The sequence below is a fragment of the Anser anser genome (genome assembly GCF_964211835.1).
Source record: "Anser anser genome assembly, chromosome: 3".
In the NCBI taxonomy this organism is placed as follows: domain Eukaryota; kingdom Metazoa; phylum Chordata; class Aves; order Anseriformes; family Anatidae; genus Anser; species Anser anser.
This window is the reverse complement of record NC_139722.1, coordinates 118,856,798-118,875,270: the sequence shown is the minus strand read 5'-3', so window position 1 is coordinate 118,875,270 and position 18,473 is coordinate 118,856,798. Positions and strand designations below refer to the sequence as shown.

Below are 18,473 nucleotides of genomic sequence, written 5' to 3'. Positions count from 1 at the left end.
GTCCCTAATAAATGTTTTTTTTCCTTCAGTTCAACAGTTCTTAAACAATTTGCAAATACTTACATAATTGCAGTAGCAGAGGCCAGGGCATTTATTGGCAATGTAACTCCCTTCCTCAGCAATACATCAGAAAATTGTAATTAAAGTTCTATTCATAAGTCCTTTGCAAGTCATTAACAGCTGCTTTAGTAAGTGCTTAATTATTACAGGTCCTCATAGAGCTTAGTAGCTTGCTAAGTTTCTTGTATTTACTCACGTTGTAACAGTGTGTTTATAAACATCCATAAAGCAAAGTGTGGTCGAGCCTGCAGCTAGCTCATGATCATAGAATCACGGAATCATTAGGGCTGGAAAAGACCTCCAAGATCATCTGGTCCAACCATCACCCTACTACCAACGTCACCCACTAAACCATGTCCCTAAGCACCAAGTCCATAAGCCATTTATGAATAAAAGCTAAATATGAAATTAAATGTAAAAAAATATACGTAAATGAAATCACAAAGTGCTGCCATCCTCCAGATATTGCTGTAGTTTGATGGGTGGGAGAAGTTGGACAGCTTTTTTAACCCCTCATAATTAATGTTTCAAAAATGTAAGTTTGGTGAGCTTAAGTTGATGGAAAATTCAAAATCAGCAATTAACTATTAGCAAAAATACAGTTTGAATTGAAAGATTCAAAGGGTTTTTCTTCCAACATTTTAAGTACTGGTGTTTTTTTCATGTAAACCTTCAAACCATCTTCCCTGTCAAACCGTAAGTGTACCAACCTGGTGTCACACGCTCCGAAATGCCAACAGCTCTGGCTGAGCACAGGACAAGTCTCCACTCCCACATGGATTTTTGCCTTACCAGCCAAATCTCTGCACGTACAGCTGCTGCTACTGACACATGGGTGCAGACCAGCGCAGACAGGTAGACCGTTGCTCTTTCACTTCAGTGTAGAGCCGGTTCCTCAATGTAATTTAATTCTGCTTTAATTTTACTGTTACTGCGTAGCTGAAAAACAAACCCTAAACACACACGTTTGCTCTAAGTATGTATAAGCACAGGTAACAGCTTAAAATACGAAAATGCTATTTTCTTGGCTTATTACCCTGTTTTAAGCTGAAGGGGGACAGGCCATACGAATCCCTGCTTGGCTCAAATCACTTCAAGAAGAACAAGGTATTTTCCATACCCTCAACTAAGACAAGGACTGGGCTAATTCTTGCTGCAGTAACACCAAAGCCAAGGGATGTCAAAGATTTCAGCAGAAACTGGATGGCACCCGAGTGAAAATGTCCATTGCCCACAACAGACAAGAAAGACACGACTGAGAGATTAGAACAATATTAGAAACTGCCAACAAACCACAGAATACCAAGCCGACACAGAGTATTTTCACCAAACCATCTGCATCAAAAATGCTGCTAGAATTAAAAGCTACACTTAAAACCATCCCTTCAGACTATGTATTGTTACACCAGCCCCACCAGATATCACGGTTAGCAAAAAGTGTTACACCGTTTCAAAATAAGAAGGCAGATCAAGTACTATATATGTGCATGTTTTAATTCATTTTAAAAATGGTCTACATTTAAGGATAAATTTCAAGGGTTTCCTTATATTTTTAGTGTTACATTAGATTATACCTGAATAATCTGCATAGTAACTTGAACATTTCTGTTTTCTTTTTTTTGTTTCATTGTGAAAATATCGGTTGCAGGTAGCAATGTAACATCTCAACAACAATCACAAAACGTGCAGGATGTCCAGCCAGAAGCATTTCTCAGTTGACTTGCAGTAGCATGGCACTTTATAATTTGTATATCAATACTTTTTTTTTTTTTTTTAATAAGTTTAACTCAGATGTGGCTCAGGAAGCAAAAACAAACTTTCTTCACTCCACCTCAAGCATGGGGTCAGTTCCTCAGCTGGCTGCAATCTGCTCTGCTGGAGTTACTCCAGTTTATACCAGCTTGAGGACCTGGCCTGAACTTTTTTCCAAAACACACCTGCTGTACCTCTTTCATGCTTTCCTTAACATGAGTGCAAATACCAGGAATGTGGTTTGTGTCCTTTCTCAGAGGACCTTAATGAAGTCTGTGCAATGGCCCTGAACCCCCAGCCATGCTTGCTGGAGGCACACCAACACAGAGGCTGAACACGTGCCAAGAGCATTGCATCAGGGAGGTAAGAGTCCCTTGAGGAACAAAAAAAGAAGAAAAAAGAAAAAAAACAAAACCACAGTTCATTTGGCCCCCTGTGTTAGACTTTGACATGTGAAGTATTTGTTTCCAGGTGATCGTCCCGGCTGATTAAGAAGGTATTCAGAGCACCTAGTGCCACAGACAGACTCCTAGTATCAGATGTGCCCTCATCTTATGGAGAAAGCTGTGTGTCTGCACTGACTGCAATAAAGCCTGATCTTAACTCATGTGTCTCCACAAAATACCAAAATACCTTTGGTTAGGTGTTGTGAATACCATCTAATTCCCCCTATAATCTTTCGTCTCCCATAGAAAAAAGTGCTTTTGCTTTTTCTACCTGATAAATATTCGGGCTGCTCGGTCCTGTCACCTATCCCATGTGTTTGTACTGAGATCTGTCACGAGGAATTTGCACTTGGTTGGCTGTGAGCTTGTGGTGGATATGGTAAACGCAGAGGGTTATCACAATAACCAACCCCAGTACCAGGCCCAAAATCAGAGGCAGGGTTTCTTCTAACTGCTCCCTCTGGTCCACTGGGCACTTGTGTTCTGGGTGGAAAAAAAAAAAGAGAAAAGGAGATGGAGAAACAAGTGAGACACTGTAAATATTAACTCCTGCTGCTGCACCAAACCAACATCCCTGGAGAAACTGTCCTAGACAAGTCAGTTGTGCACCGGCATCCCTGCACAGCACAAATAGCTGCAGCAACCAGGAGAGACAGCAACAGTCGTCAGCGTCCTGGGGAGAAAATCAATTACTTTGGAGGAGAGTCAAATCACAGTCACTATGCAGGGCTTGGAGGGAGGGTGAACATCTTCCATCAAGCCAGCCGACATGGTGGAAAAAAAGACTTTCAGGCTCAGAAGTTCATCTTCAGTCCTCTGTGCCACACCAATAGCACTGACACTGAGAACAGGGCAGTGAAAGAACAAGCCTCCTGACTGTGGCTGAAGAGCTGCTCTGTTTATTTAGAGACTATGAATGTGATATCATGAAACAGCAACATCAGTAAGTATTTAATCAGAGCAACCCTCATCATTAAAAGGGCTTTTCCCCTCTGTTTGCAGGCTGACGGAGATCCAACAGGAATTTCCCCCTCCCTACGAGCTGCCCAAGGGCAGCGTGCCAGCTCTGGCAGAGCACGCCTGTGTTTGTGGGCAAACAGCATCCTGGCACCCCCCCTCTTGTTTGTCAAATATAGCAAAGGATGAGCAGAAGCATTGGGAGTGTCCCCAGTGGCTTTCTCTCTGGCCTGTGAATCCTCACCATAGTCCAATAATCTGTCAGAAAATAACCACAGCTGCAATGGGAAAACACTTTTCTATTTAGCTTGCAAATACGTGGCCACCAAAGACAGGAAATGCACTACCCTGGTAATTCCTGTTCAACTCCCTTACACTGCCACAGTCTTAAAGGTGATAGACAAGATCTCAATTTACTTTTTTTTTTTTCTCCACAGAAACCTTGCTTATCCATGTTGATGGACAGGCAGACCAAAAAGAATGGCAACACTCAAAAATAAACCTATGGGTACAGAAGGTAGAGTGCTCTGGCCCCTGGACTGTCTTCTTCACAGTGCCAGAATCCTACTGAAAACAAGGAAAACAGCAGTAATTTTCAGAAGAAAAAAAAAAAAAAAAAAAAACAACACGTTAGACAAGCACATACAAAGGGCATCACTACTTCCTCCCATCAGTAAAGACCATCCAGATGGGTTCCCCAGGCAGCTGATTGCAGAACACAGAGACCCGGAATTGCTGTGAAAACAAATGCACTGCAAATCTAGCAGAATGTGGAAAAAAGCAGGAAAAACCCCGAGACCCCCTGCGCCCAGGCAGGAGGTGACAGCAGGGATGTATCCATATCGCCAGTGCTGCCTGCACCGCCAGGAGCTGTGCCGCCCCCCTCCCAGCAGCAGGCTGGCAGCCATGTGTTAGGAAACGTTTCCAGCCGCAAATGAAGTGAAACAAAAAAGCCAAAGTGAAACGCAGTCTAACAAAGAAATGTCCTTTTCAGTTCCAGTTGCTCACTGTTTCACCAGAGGAGTGATTAATCACCAGGTCTGTTACAAGCGATTCAGCAGTTGCTGCAATGCAGGGGTTTTGTTTGTTTGTATTAACAAGAAAAACGAACAAAAAAAGCTACCCTGATTATTATTTAGCTCCCCAAATCAGATTTCCAGAGCTTTAGGGAATTCTTCTCAGTTTAGGATGCTAAGGCCTGAGCAGAGTTGCAGCGGTGAGGCAGAGGCACAGCACAGGCTGGTGTGCCCGGTCCTGGCTGCGGGAAAAGCTGCGTGGGGCAGCGCTGCGGGGCCAGGGGTGCCCCAGCACCCCGACCTCTGACCACATCTGGGCACAAAGCAGCAGCTTTGAAAGCAGCTTAGCTTAAATCCTATGGAGTATTGAAACAAGCCTGGTGTAAATCCAGCTGAGGACATTCACCTGTACTCAAACAGGGCAGGGTTGCCCATGCACATTTACTTAAACATGAGCAATGCAGCACTTTTAAGGGAACGGAGTGCATGCGAGGGTCTGTAGCCAGAGAAGGCAAAGCTGAAGGCACCAGTACTGTGATACAGAGGACTAACCCAACTCTAAAGCGCCTGCTTGCAGTATTTGAATTCCCATCTTTTGCCAAAGTAAACAGACTGCAGAGCAATAGATTACACAGAAGACATGGCCAAAACTCCAGCATCCACAGAAAGCCACAGCTGTATTTAAGTGTCTGAGTCACAACTCAAAAAGGTGTCAATTCTTGCAAGCAACCACAGAAGATAGCTCTTTATCCTGACACTTTTTAAAGAGGATTAAAAGAAAAAAAAAAAAAAAGGCCCATAGGAAAAAAATATCAAAGCTAAGGTAGCAGTCTCCAGCAGCATACCCCAAACCGTGCTGCTCTCCCAGCCGGACACTGCTGTGTTCCCTAGGCAGAAAGCGCTCCGCCCCGGCAGCGAAGGCAGACGTGAGCAGCAGCTGCCTCTGGCCTTACAACCTCCTCCTCCTCCTTGCCCAGCCGCAGCCCTTTGCTCCTTTCAGGTGGTCACCAACATCCCCGCTCTGCAGGGAGCGGGGCTGGGGCTGTGGGGGACCTGGCGGGGAGGTGCCTGCGAGCGCTCAGCACAAACCCATCTGTCGGGGAGCTAAGGCAGTCCAGATGCTGCTGGCTCAGGGGATGAGGTTTGTATTTTAACATTGTATGAACGCTACATTCACTTTACAGCAAATAAAAATATTTGCACATTTATGGCAATATTCTTTAGGACCCACATAGCATTGCTCATCCCAAGAATTTAAAGCATTGTAGGCACTGAGGTCCACAGCACCGTGGGCAGGTAGGTAGCGGGCATTATTCCTGCTCTATCAGGGAAGGAAAACGGAAAGGGGGAGTGGGAAGGGAGGGGGGGTTACATGAAGTCTAAGACAGACCCCCACTCAGACATCCAACCCGCTCAACCACGGGCGGGCTGCTCAATGCACAGCAAATGAAACACAGTCACACTGGGAACGGACACAGATATGTCAAACCGATGGCTTCTGCAGGAAAACAGCCCTCTCCAGCAAACTTTCCCAGAGATTTTGCTTCAGGTCACAGAGATCTCAGCATCTGCCCGAACTGCTGGGCCCTACCCTGGGTTCAGCAAAGCGCAAAGGGTCCCTGGTGACTTTCCTCTACATGAGCAACTGGGGTGAGGCTGGCAGTTTGACTGCATCCCAAGCCCTGCAGGGTCAGGCTGAGCCACCCCGCAGCACGACCCCACTGCAGAGACGGCGGGCGGATGACAAAGGAGGCGTTCAGGTGCACTCCCTTTGTGCTGTGCCTCCTCCGGCACCACGAGGCACCGCGCTTCACATACCGCCACGGTTTCTATGGTGAGTGCTCGTCCAATTTCAGTACTAGGCTACGAAACCACCCAACAGGCCCATTTTCTTGTTTCAGCATCCTTCAGCAGAACAAATAGCAGCAAGGAGGGGAAAAAAAAAAAAAAAAAAAGAGACAGTGGTTTCCCGCAGTCATGACTGCAAGCCTGAGAACTGGTGCAAGGGCTGTTAAATGGATGGAAAAACAGCCCAGGAGTGTCTGGCATGACAGGATGGATTTTTGAGATGGGTTTTTAGAAGTGATTGGTTTAGAAAAGAAAAAATAAAAAGGTTGGCTGCTTTTTAAACGTGGCCACACACCTTGCAGAGAGGAGCTGCTTGGTGCTGAGAACCCCTGAGAAAATGCGGCCCTTGTTTGGGGTGGTTCAGAGGGAGGTGAGAGCTCCTGGGATCCCAGCCCCTAATTCTCTGCTTTTGCATCCCCGTGTATAGGCATTTTGTGTGATTTTCATGAAAATCAAAAGAACTGGCAATTTTTGTGGGGTTCTTTCTCCAATTTAAACATTCTCCTCTCATCCTCTTGATTTGTCTCTCTTTTCAGTGGTCTTTTGACTGATAAATGTACACATTTTCCAGTAAGAAAAAAAAAAAAAAATCCAAACTCTGAATGAAAAATTTCTACTGCTTTTGTAGTGAAAAGTGTAAATAAATACACATATTTATATGCCTGCGTGCCAGTTGGTTGTCTTCAAGAAAAGATATTCTAACACTTGAATTTAAGCATTCAGAAAACAAAAGCAGTCTAATCACCCCCCCCAAGTTCTTCAATCTCTTCGAGGTAGGACAGCGTCAGGTCTAATGACGAAACCTTTCCCAACCATTTTGTTGTGGCAAAAGAGCCTGACTCTCCTGTGTCTCAGCAATTCTTCTGCTCTAGCAGGTCTCTTTCTCTATTCTAAAACATTTTAAAATGTTCTGTAGCTTGTTCATAATTAATAGGAATTTTACCTAATGGGAAATTAATGAACCAAAAAGGAGAAGGCTAATTACTGTAATTTAAGATTGGCAGTGATTCTCAGACCCCACAAAGGATCATGTTTTGCCATGCATGTGCCGAGCACACGCCGGTCTGCGGGGCTGGTGGGGACGTGCCACTGGGAGAAGCAGCAGAGCCCGTGTTTAAAGCTTTGCTGTTTTAAATGACCGCTCTCAGGCACTTCTAGCCATCCTCTCCAGGTGGGTGCTCTTTGCTATTTAACTTCCAGCAGAATTAAATAACAAGAAGTAATTTAATAACAAGAGCAACAGCAACAAACCAGAAAGCTTGACAAAGACAGAAATCGTCCTTTCCTCAGAAGAAGGAATTCCCCCCCTGCATTCAAAGATTGCTAAACCAACCAGGGTTTCTTTATGTCCTGGGTTAAAAAAATAATAATAATAATAAAAAAACTCCAACAAAGAAAAACAAATAGTTTACAGCCTGATACCAAAACAGGGTATCATGAAAAATGGATGCAGTCCCCGCTGGCAATGAACCCTGAGCCTGGTTGTTTCAAGTGGGAGCTATCAGACCTCACAAGTCTGGTAGCACACAGACACAGCAGCTAAACGTGAGTCCAGACTTGCATATTTTAAATGTCCTCCAAGGGCTCCCTGAATGCAGGGAGCCTGGAGCCCCAGGAAGAGGGAGAAGATGAAGATTTGCCACCAAAAATGATAGGAGACTATGAAGTTTTGCCTTTTTCTCCCTGCAGCCTATGCAAAATGTGATACTACTTCTATAGAAAACAGATTTATTTGTGCCCACGATAAAACCGACTCCGTACAACGCTGGCCTCGCCATGAGTAATTCAGCTGTGCGGAGCGCTGCCAGAGCCAGCATACACAATAGCAAGTATTTACTACACCAGTGAGAGGAATGTGAGTCATGAGTGTAAGTGCTCGGCTCTGTAGTCAGTGATGGGTTTTTATTGTGTTCTAAAATATTTCCTACCTGCAAAATAATAAAGCCCCATGTTTTTAATGCTGGTCTTGAAAATAACACCACCACCTTCTAGCTGATTATTAAAAGATCTGGCTATTATATATTTTATTTGCAACTTATTATAATAATGGAGTTAACCACTTTGCTGAAGCAGCAGTATAAAGAAGGAACTAGTGTCAAAGCCCTAACTGAGGTGAACGTGCTTACACTCCCTCATTCAACCTGATGGAAAAGGCAGGTGGCAGTGGGGCAGGAGGAGCTCCGTGCCTTCCTCAGGACAAAGGAAAGCAGAACCTGCAGGAATTTGCCCCCTGGTGATATTACTGACTTCAGTGAGACCCTGCGATTCAAACAGCATGTGTTAATTCACTTTTTTCTTTTACCCTCAATTAACACTTAAGAAACCTGAGAGGAGGGACAGCGTCCCCTGTGTTTGGCATACGAGGTGCCCCACACACCCTGCTGCCCCGGACAAGGCTTCCAGTCATTTTCTTTCCACCCTTGGCTTCCTCTGTGGTTCCAGCTCACATTTACAGACTTGACTGAGAAAAGCTCTTTTCCTCCCTTGGTCAGCTTCAGCATAATGCCGATCACAGCAGCACCTCAGGACTTCAGACACAGCCAGGGTTTCAATCATCCCCTCTCTGCACCCAGCAGCAGACCTGCAGTCTGGCTACAGGGACATCCCTACACCATCACAAACCCTAAAGGTAAACCACAAGGCAGGCAGCTCATCCTGTCAAGGACTAAACCTTCACAGCCTTCTGCTGCTGATCCACTGCCTTCATCTTGTTGCTGCCACCCTCCTCCTCACTATGCCGTGGGCAGCTCCCCATGCAGATGACCCCAACTACCAACCTCCCCAAAACATCTTGCCTAAGTCAAGAACACAGAGAAGAGCACCTAATGGTCGCTTGATGAAATCTCTTTTACACTTCTTTCACCCTTTCAAAGAGCATTAATTGAGATGAAGCCAGCAATGTGCATCGCAAGTATTTCCTTCCACTACAGCACCAATCCTTCCTCAACATGCAGTGGCCCTAAAAAGCCCCTGGAGCTGTCCCAAAAGCACCTTTGGTAATGCTAAGGAGGTGTTCCTACCTGCAGGGCTCTCTGGAGACCAGGCAGCACCATTGCTTGCTGGCAACCCAGCCAGATGAGGCCTTACAGAAGCCAACCTACATGCAATGACAGCGCGCATTGTGATCAAATAACAGCTGGGCTAAGCTCGTAAAGGCTTTGGAAACCATGGAGACAGGGAAGGGATTGGAGGGACTTCAGGGAGCACTCACAACTCACTGGAGGGAGGAGATGGTGCTGTGATAAAGGTGGGACCCAAATTCCTTGAGCAAATGATGTCCCCAAAAGCTGCGGCAGTGACAGCATGTTGGGCATGCAGAACATGCCTTCGCCCGGTGCCTTACCTTCACTGAAGACAAAATCTGCAGTGATGTCGAAGGGCTGGATGCGGACTTCAGACAGCAAAAGCTGCACAGACTTCTGGTGGTCGCTGGAGATGAGGGAGATGGTCTGCTGTGCCTGGCACTCGTAGGACTTCCCAGCTGGGGTGACCAGGGCAGAGAGCCGGTGCGAGTTGGCTGTGTGCTTCCCAGCTGGCCAAGGGGCAGAAACAGCCAAGGTCAAGCCCTGTCTCAGGGGGACTGATGTGACTTTATTAACCAAACTAATAAATTGGACATGGGGTATGCAGCACGGTGGCTACACGCTCCAGTGCTCTCAAAGCAGCAGTTTCTCCCAGGGTGGCATCGTGCTCTCTGCATGGCACCCCCACACAGCCAGGACAGCACCCGCAGTGGGGTCACCTGCCCGCAATCGGGGATGGATGGCTGCAGCGCACGGTCCTGCCAGCACAAAGGGGAGAGCTGGCTCTGCTGCTTCCACCTACACTCCTAACACAGGACTTGAAGCCCATAAAGCCAGAGGAATGGTGTCTATTTTTGTCTATACAGCCTCGGACTGTGCTCATACTCCCTATGTTTGGGAAAGAACAATTCTTGCGGCTGCGCTTTGGCGCTGAATTGAGGCGGAAGGAGCACTGCGATTTGGGGACCTTACCGCAGAGCAAAATAGGCCTTAGCACACTTCTCAGAAATAAAACATGGTCATTTCACCCAAGTATAGACTGTAAAAAAAATATTTTCTTGTTATATCAAGTTGTTTTGTAAATGAAGGCAGAAGGCAGCTCAGCAAGGTGGAATGAGGGATGCCTTCCACCCTCGGCTCATCTGCAGCCCTTTGTTCCCATCCGGCAGCACAGAAAGGCAATCAGCGTTTTGTGGTTGCAGAGGGTGATGAGGCACAGCCACCACCACGTTTTGGGGACACGAACTGTAGGGGTAGAAAAACAGCTCCACATCCAGTGAGCTCTATGCCATAAGCTAGTAATGCACCATTCACTGGAGTTTGAAAATCTCGCTGACGAAAAAATTGCAAGTGACAGTATTTTAAATTTCAACGCAAGGCAACTCATTTCTAACCAAAAACAAGGTAAGAAAATGGAAGCCAAAAGAAAGGAAACCCAGTGAGAAATGGAGCTGTTGGGTGTGGAGGCGCATAGGGATATTGACGTCCGTCTCATCGTTTCCACAGGAGCCCGCTGCTTTTCCACCTATTCAGACATGGTCAGGACTGAGGAAATAATTAACCTTAGATGCCGTTAAAGCGCTGTCCCGCAGGACAGGAGACAGAAGTGCCCAGGGCAGGCAGAGCCCGTCCTGCTGCCTCCCGGTTCCCCCGGCGGGGCTGGGACAGCGCAGCACCGGGCAGAGCTTGGGCGCTCCCTCCCGCGGCAGCTGCGGTCATTAAAAACACGAATAAAGAATAAAAAGGGGAGGAAAAACATAAAAATGAACATAGGGTTTAAAAACGGCACCCGGTCCCAGTCTGTCGGGCGGGTGTGGGGTTGAGGTTTTCCCCGTTAAATTGCGTTTGGCTGCCCCGACGCTGGGCATCCCCCGAGGATGCGCTTTAAAATCGCGACTCCGGGAATCCCCCCGGGGCTGTGCTTTCAAATCGCGATCGGGGCGCTTACGGCTGACGGCGTCCTTGAAGTAGGTGCGCTCGGAGGTGTCGTAGGCGAACTGGATCCGGCCGAGCCTCCAGAAAGCCTCCTGGCCCCGGGACGTGTTGTGACCCTCCTGCGGGGGGGACACAGCGGCGGTCAGGAGCCGGCAGGACGGCCGCACACCCCGGCCCCCGGGCCCAGCCCCGTACCTTCAGGAAGAAGAGTTTGAGGGTGTAGGCTTGCTCCAGCCAGGAGATCTCCAGCTCCGACTCGTTGGTGCCGCACTTGCCCTTCATCTCGGCGCCCCGCGACAGCGGGATGTCGGCTTGCTCCGTGATCAGCTATGAACGGGGAGCGGGGCTGAGCGGGGCGAGCCCGGCCGGCCGCCCTACAAGCCGCTCAGCCGCCCTACTACCTGCTCAGCCCCCCCACAGCCCGGCCGGCGTGGGCAAAGCGCACCCCCCAGCCCCCCGGCCCCACTCACATCCACGTAGTTGCTGGCCCACACGTCGTAAGGGACGAGGAACTTAGCGGCGAATTCCGCCATGAGGCACGTCGTCCTGTTTTCCCGCACGACGAAAATGTCCTTTTCGGGGTTAGGGGAGAGCCCGGACAGGTTTTCAACTTCTTGCTCGGCAGCCAGGCGAGCCGCGGCGTCTGCGGGCAGAGGGGCGCTGAGCGGCGGCAGCACCCCTCGGCACCCCCCAGCCCGGCCCCGGGACTAAGGCACCCCATGTCGCGACAGAGCGGGCAGTAGCGATGGGGCAGCCCGCGGCGGTGAAGCAGCCCCGGGGCTCGAGCAGCGCCGGGTCCGGCTCTGTGCCGGCCACATCGCGACAGGGTTTCGTGTCGCGACAGCGAGGTCCCGGGGGGTGTCGCGACCCGTGGCCGCGGTACTCACGCAAGATGAAGAGCAGCCCCGGGAGGCGCCCCCCGGCCATCCTCCCTGCTCGGCCCGGCGGCTGCTGCTGCTCCGGGAGGGTCCGCTCCGGAGGGATGGACAGAAGAAGGGAAAAAAGGAGAAAATACTACTAATTATTTTTAAAAAAGCTGAAACACCTCCTCTCGCAGGAGCTGCACAGGCTGCAAAAGCACTCCGCTGCGGAGTGCCGGGAAGGAGGGACGGGGAAGAGCGTGTGGGTGTGTGGGGAGGAGGAGGAGGAGGAGCAGCAGGGGAGATGCCGCGGAGCTGCTGGAGGCGCCCACGCCGAGGGACGGGGCGCACACGGGGAGGAGGGCTGGGGTCCCCCCTGCCCTGCCCGGCCCCGCCGAGGGGCTCCCGGGGCTCCCAGCCCTGCCTGGGCGAGCCCCTGGCGCTAAGCGGGAGGAAGGCTTGCCTCGACGCCCGGAATTTCGGCCGAAGGCGAGCGGCTGCTTAGCGCGTTCACTTGGGGAGACGCGGGCAGCTGTTTGGGGCCGCAAGGTGAGAAGCAAAGCCGGCAGCCTGCTGTAGGCTCCCTCTCCACCCCGGAGCAGCCGGCTGCCCCAGCGTTTTTTGCTTTTCCCTGTTGCCCACCAATGCGACGGTAAAATTTTGGGGGTCTTCTGCCTCTCCCCGAGAGCTTTTAGCTTCAACATCAGGTAGGAAGAGAAGAGCAAGTTCAAATATTTGCAGCACCGAGGAGAAAGAAGAGTCCCAAGAGCAGCTCAGTTGTGGCAGGGAATTGGAGCCTAAGGATATTTTTTTCTGTGAAATGCTAAAGGGACAGCAGCTATTTGGAGCTCGTGGCCTTACAAGGATTCACTAACAATTCAATTTTCTAATTCAGGAAAAGGAGTTTTGGGGAAACAATACAGAGCTTTGCCAAGCAAGGTACTACAAGGGGAGTTTTGATTGCAGGCTGCTGCTTCTGGGAAGCTGCCCTTTCCCTGCCAGGGCACACCTGCAGAGAATGGTTGTCTTGCTGTGAAACAGCTCTTCAAAAATAAAAGTTACTGAAGGAACACATCGATTTCTTTTGTTTGTTTGCTTTTGGTTTTGTAAGTGTTCTGTCAAATTCCTTTCCTGCTGTATTTACTACATTCTGGCCTTTTCCCCTCCATCTTGTTTCAGGATAAGGACTCATTCCTGCCCCTCAAAATAGGGCCAGATCTGTGCCAGTAGTGATACAAGACAAACCCATGGATAACAGTCGCAATGGACTATTTAAAGCAAAAAGCCATTACCTCCTACGTGAGCCCCTCTGACTGCACCAGACTATTTCCCCAGTGAGTTCAGGCCTTTCACTGAAGACCGCAGTGCTTTACTAGTCCCTATTTCATCCTCTCGCCTCCTACTTATTTCAAAATATTTCTTAGGTTTCTAGGTAGCTTCTAAGCCTCCAAATAATACATAATGCTGAGCAGCTGCCCCTGTACCCAGCCTGCGTGGGAGGGAAGCACAGGGAGCAGCAGAGTGAGAGCAGCTGAGCCAGGGACAGGAGGCTGACTGCAGCCCCAAGCCCCACGGTGCAGAACCGCACTCTCCCTGCACCTGCCAGCTGCACAGAACAAAATCCTGCAGCTTCAGCATCGCCCCTATTTCTAGCCTGCTGAGCAGGGTTTATGCTGCTTTCCATGGTGAAAAGAGAAAGGGTTAAGGTTTCCTCACACCAAGAAAGCCCCAAAACATTAAGTGAGCAGAGCTCTAACCTGAGGGAGCCAGTGCAGCATCAGCTGAGCCGAACGGCTGTGACCAGGCCTGATTTGTGCTAATGGACCACCTGGAGCCAGCCCAGCCTCTGCAACCTGCTCTTACCCGCAGGTGGGGAGAGAGCCCGTGCATCTCCGAAGGCTGAGCCTCCTGCCGCTACCTCCCAACTACCAGCCAGCAGCCGTTCTTACCAGCCTCCTCGCAAGGAGCGCGCAGCGCGGTGACAGCGGGGCTGCAGCACTGCAACGGCCGCTGGTGTGTTCCTGCGAGCTGGGATTTCTGGCCGAGCAGCTCCAGGATGTGTCTGCCTGCCACTGCCAGCCAGTGGGCAACAGCACATGGAGTCTGCAAGAAAATCAGCCCCCCAGGTGTATCTTGTATCTCTGGCAGCGCACTTTGACTGCACTCAAGGGGGATGGGTTAAACAGACCTCAGTTGGACACAGGTGAGCTAATGATCAACCCATGAGTCAGTCGAAGTGAAAGAACAACTGGCTGCCTGTGCAACCAGGGTGTCACAACCCTCCCCATCACAGCTGCACTGACTTTATCTGAAGAAATTAAGTGAGGGAGAATCTACCGCTTCCCTGGATAAAATTTCAGTGAAGTGGAATCCATCACCCTGGTGGAGAGTGACATTTTAAACTGCTTCAGCTCAGTATCAATGTTCAAATTGATTAGCCTATTTTATCTCAATAGAAATTCTCACCTCGTTACATTAGCAGCCGAATTTCAAATAATTTTTGAATCAAATACTACTTAAACTATTTCAAAATACTTAGCTGACAAAATTCATCACTTAATTTCAAATTACTGTCTGCATTTTATGCTAAATTTTCAGTGGATGAAATACGCAGCAGTTCTGGGAGCAGAGCCTGGACACAGAGGCTACCCAGCTCTGTGCTTTCACAGCAGCACGTTTTCTCTCGGACTCGATCAATGTCTCACTCCTGGCTGAGCAGTGAGCACAGACTCACAAGGAGGCTGTGGACAGTTTTTTTTCCCCTCCAAAACCAGCTAATCCCCTGATGTATATGATATTTGTCAGAGAATTATGACAGGGAGATTTGATTTTCCTCAGAGAGGGAAGTGAACTGAACCCAGGTCCTCCATTTCCAGTTAGTTCTTTAACAACTAGAACAGTGATTTTCAGCTAGGCTGTAACTGAGCCTAGGAAGACTAGTAATGTTCAGTTGTTCACCATCCAGTTCCATCCATACCTGGTCTGTTGTTTTCTTCTGTCTAGAAACCATAGTAGTATGCATCAGTATTAAATTCCAGCTCACAGCACTGTCTCCACTAGCTGTATTTTAGAAGATATTTTTATTACAAAAATAAAATAAAGTTCACCACCCTTTTTGAGCTGCCAGATCCTTTCCAGCATGCTCTGAAAACGCTGCTGCTCCCAGCTCCCTCCAGCACTTGGGAAGAGGACCAGCCAAGCTCAGAGAGCAGGGACAGCTGCTCCCAGTGCGGTGGTTCAGTGTGTGCGCACACAACCTGTCTTCAAAATATTACAGATCATAAGGAGCTGGAGGTGCCTCCACAGGTTAAGTGCATCAGAATGGGAATTCTGAATTGGCATCACAAGTTTGTTTAAATCCTGCCTTAAACACCTAAATACTTCACTGACCTCTGTTTCAGCTGTGTTCTCTGCTACACTGTACTCGGGTTCTTGGATTCTCAATGTAGTGCTGCTACACTGTACTCAGGCTGTTCTGTAGTACTGCAAAGACCAACACTGCACAATTCTTCAACCACTTGAAAGAAATAAGACTCATTTGAATAAATAAGCTATGATATAAATATATTTACACTATGCACATTCTTACAGGAAATACATCTTATTAAAAAATCATAGGCAATAACAACAACACCCTACAATCCACTATGGTCACTACAGGTTTTGAATTTTAAGTTTTTTATTAGAGAAGTTGAAAGTTTCATCTCAGGACCAACAATAACATAATTATCTCTTTTCATTTATTTTGTTTATAGGAATATGTAGAATTCATTTGTACAGGCATATACAACAAAGTAATCGGTGCTTAGTACATTGAAATCAGGAATCTGATTTGTTCTAAACTACCATTTTTCCATGCAGTCATCTTTGAATTGGCAGCATGGACAAATTCCAAGCGGAATGCTTACATGCATCGTTTTGCAATATAACTACAGCAAGCTTTGGAAACATGCAAATTAACACATTAGCAAATTGTTTTTGTATCTAATGGACATAAAAAGGTTATTCCTGATATGAAATTCTGAAAATCTGCATAAATACTTTTGTGTAAAATTAAATTAGTTATGTACTTTTCTTTTACTTGAAGTATCAAGAATGCCCACGTAATTAATATACACACATATATAGAGAGACCTTGTTATGCTAAAAGTCTTTGTAATTAATCAAACAATATTCTGTGCCATTTATTTATTCAGTATTTACTGGCTAAAAGAATGACTGTGGTCATATAGTAGGCATTACAGTCTTATTAGAATTTGTATCACATGCAAACATACTCTTAGCATTTCTGTTTACTAATTTTATCATGTGGCAACATGTATGTGAATTTTTCTACAATGTTGTGATTCTGAAGTGTATAAATACTTTTTACATTTTCACAGTTACAAACTTTTTGCCAAAAGCCATTTAAACAATCTTTAAGTTACAATGAACTGTAATATCTGGGATCTGCAGCAACAGGATCAAAATGCAATTTCTGTACAAGCAATATACGATGTAAACTTTTCTTAAAGTGCCTAATACATAATCCCTTAGAGCACTGAGCAAGTTTGGCACAAATACACTGTATTTCCCTCATGCTAACCATTGCAGTAACTTTCACAGGATATCGGCTTCTTTCAGACATGATGGAGTTGATACGGCGCTTTTGAATTACATCATTGTACTGCAGAAACATCCTGTGAAGTTACTGTTACAGTTGATGAATTTGACAGATGACTTTGTACATATTGTACTTTCAAACATACACAATGTTCAGCTGTTTACCGTCTGCTGCCTGAAAAATTCTTTGAAATATAAATTAAAAATTGCCCCAATTCTACTCCTTACTAACTTGATTGGGATCAATATTATTACAGTGACCTAGCAAAAAATCCAGTTCAGTGGGCTCAATGACAGCAGGTGCTGAGCAGCTGACATGTTACTTTTTGTGGTTTGGCAGCATGGGCTTTCTACACAATACCTCACACATGAGAACACAAATGGTAGGTAACATGACTTGACTATGGTTTTGTTGCCATTTGAGATAATAAAAATATCTGTTGTGTTTCAAGGCTCTGATTGTGTAATTGATACAGGCAGTCTGCCTGTGGAGATACATAAAGGAATACAGGACTGGATTTAAAAACTGTCTTCATCTTCTGATTAGTGTTTTCCTGAACCAAAGAAATTCTTATGGAAATCCAACAAAGGAAATTCAGTGCTCAGTGTTAAAAAGAATCAATGAAAACCTTAAGACTTGGTGGTCCATAGCTACATTTTCTATATATCAAAAAAAAAAAAAATGGGGGGGGGGGGGGGGGGGAACAAGGAAAAAGCCCACTTTTCAACCTCAGCAGTAGTATTTTGAATTTTGCTCTCATTTTAAGGATGCTGTGTTTTCCAACTTCAATTTACATGTTGAGGCTTTAGACCACTGTTGCTGGCCTGCGATCCATCTCTGCTTCCAGCTTCACCATCTGCTGCATCTCCTTTGCCTGCAATCCAAAATAACCACATGAAGCACTGTATCAGACCGTGTGTTCAGAATGATGCACATTTTATATGATAGCATCTGGGTAAAATACAGGCAAAACACACTGAAGATACGTGTAATAACACTATGTCTCTCCGCCCTCCCACCATGTCATTGTGTTTTCAAAATCAGCTGTAATTCTTATGTCTACAAATTCTAGGAAAATATTTTTGATTTTATTCCAAGATTCATGGGTTGAATTTCTGAAGAAACACACAGTAAAATACAAAAGCACTAATTTTAGGGAAGAAAACTATTCAGATGCTGGTTCAACTGTTTCTCCTGATAAGAAATGTCTTTGGGAATGTATGGTCAATCACTGCTGTGAGAGTACTGCAATATACTTTTTAATTCCTGAAAAGTTCAGAGTTAATTTATGATCTGGACCAATTTCTTTCCATAAAGACAACAAATGATGAAAATCTGTCAGCGTAACATCTTTCTTGCAGTATGTTACATAGTTTGCCTTTTTTTTTTTTTTTAAATAATCTTTATCTGGCCTGGAGATCTTTCTTGTCTTTTATTATTACAGATGTGAACTATTTCACCTCAAGATTAGACTACTGCTACATGTCCTCCATGGGATTACGCACATTGAATCCACCTGAAATTGCATCCAATTGCATTGTGCAGAATACACCACTGAATTTATGCCAGATCTTGCAATAAACTCTGCATGTCTCAGGCTTTGCAAGAAGCGTTAAAGCACTGTATAAAAATGTTATCTGGCCTGGGAACCCTCTGCTTAGAGGAAGCTTTTAAAATTCTCTTTCTCTCCATCACACATACATACTTGTACATGCTTACTCCTCCTGTGGCTCAGCTACAGATTATAAATTGTACTTTGGTTGAAACTCTGTGGCTTGAAAGAACTGGGAGTCACCATCTCTTCATTTTCTGTGACGACTCTCAATCTGTGAAGTTATTTAAATCCATATCCCAAAGGACTCTGAATAACTTGACCCAGAGGGCAAGCTATCTTTACAACCAAGCCTCTGGGGATTAGGACAAGTTTAGGAAGAGGAAAACCAAACTAATCCTTCTTCAGTGTACCTCCTTTG

At 46.6% G+C, this 18,473-nt stretch overlaps 2 protein-coding genes across 4 annotated transcripts in view; both read right to left on the bottom strand.

Moving 5' to 3' along the window:
* Positions 1 to 1,533: 1,533 nt before the first annotated feature.
* On the bottom strand, positions 1,534 to 14,070 carry LAMP5 (lysosomal associated membrane protein family member 5). 3 transcript variants are annotated; one of them, XM_083828948.1, is made up of 7 exons: positions 13,847 to 14,070; positions 11,925 to 12,051; positions 11,508 to 11,680; positions 11,233 to 11,364; positions 11,051 to 11,156; positions 9,423 to 9,611; positions 1,534 to 2,741 (listed from the first exon to the last, which is right to left on the bottom strand). In XM_083828948.1, exons 2-7 carry the CDS (start codon positions 11,962 to 11,964, stop codon positions 2,563 to 2,565), a joined length of 819 nt encoding a protein of 272 aa, XP_083685074.1. In that variant the 5' UTR covers positions 11,965 to 12,051; positions 13,847 to 14,070; the 3' UTR covers positions 1,534 to 2,562. The 3 variants fall into 3 exon arrangements, with proteins under 3 accessions (XP_083685074.1, XP_083685073.1, XP_083685075.1); XM_083828947.1 differs by having other exon boundaries at positions 11,925 to 12,009; XM_083828949.1 differs by lacking the exon at positions 13,847 to 14,070 and adding an exon at positions 13,190 to 13,331 and having other exon boundaries at positions 11,925 to 12,009.
* A 1,364-nt stretch (positions 14,071 to 15,434) lies between these two features.
* Positions 15,435 to 18,473, bottom strand: part of PLCB4 (phospholipase C beta 4) — a 126,904-nt gene continuing 123,865 nt past the window's right edge. The window contains exon 38 of the mRNA XM_083827647.1: positions 15,435 to 17,374. Within this exon, the coding sequence (XP_083683773.1) occupies positions 17,286 to 17,374 (89 nt within the window). The 3' untranslated portion in view covers positions 15,435 to 17,285. The remainder of the gene's footprint in view (positions 17,375 to 18,473) is intronic.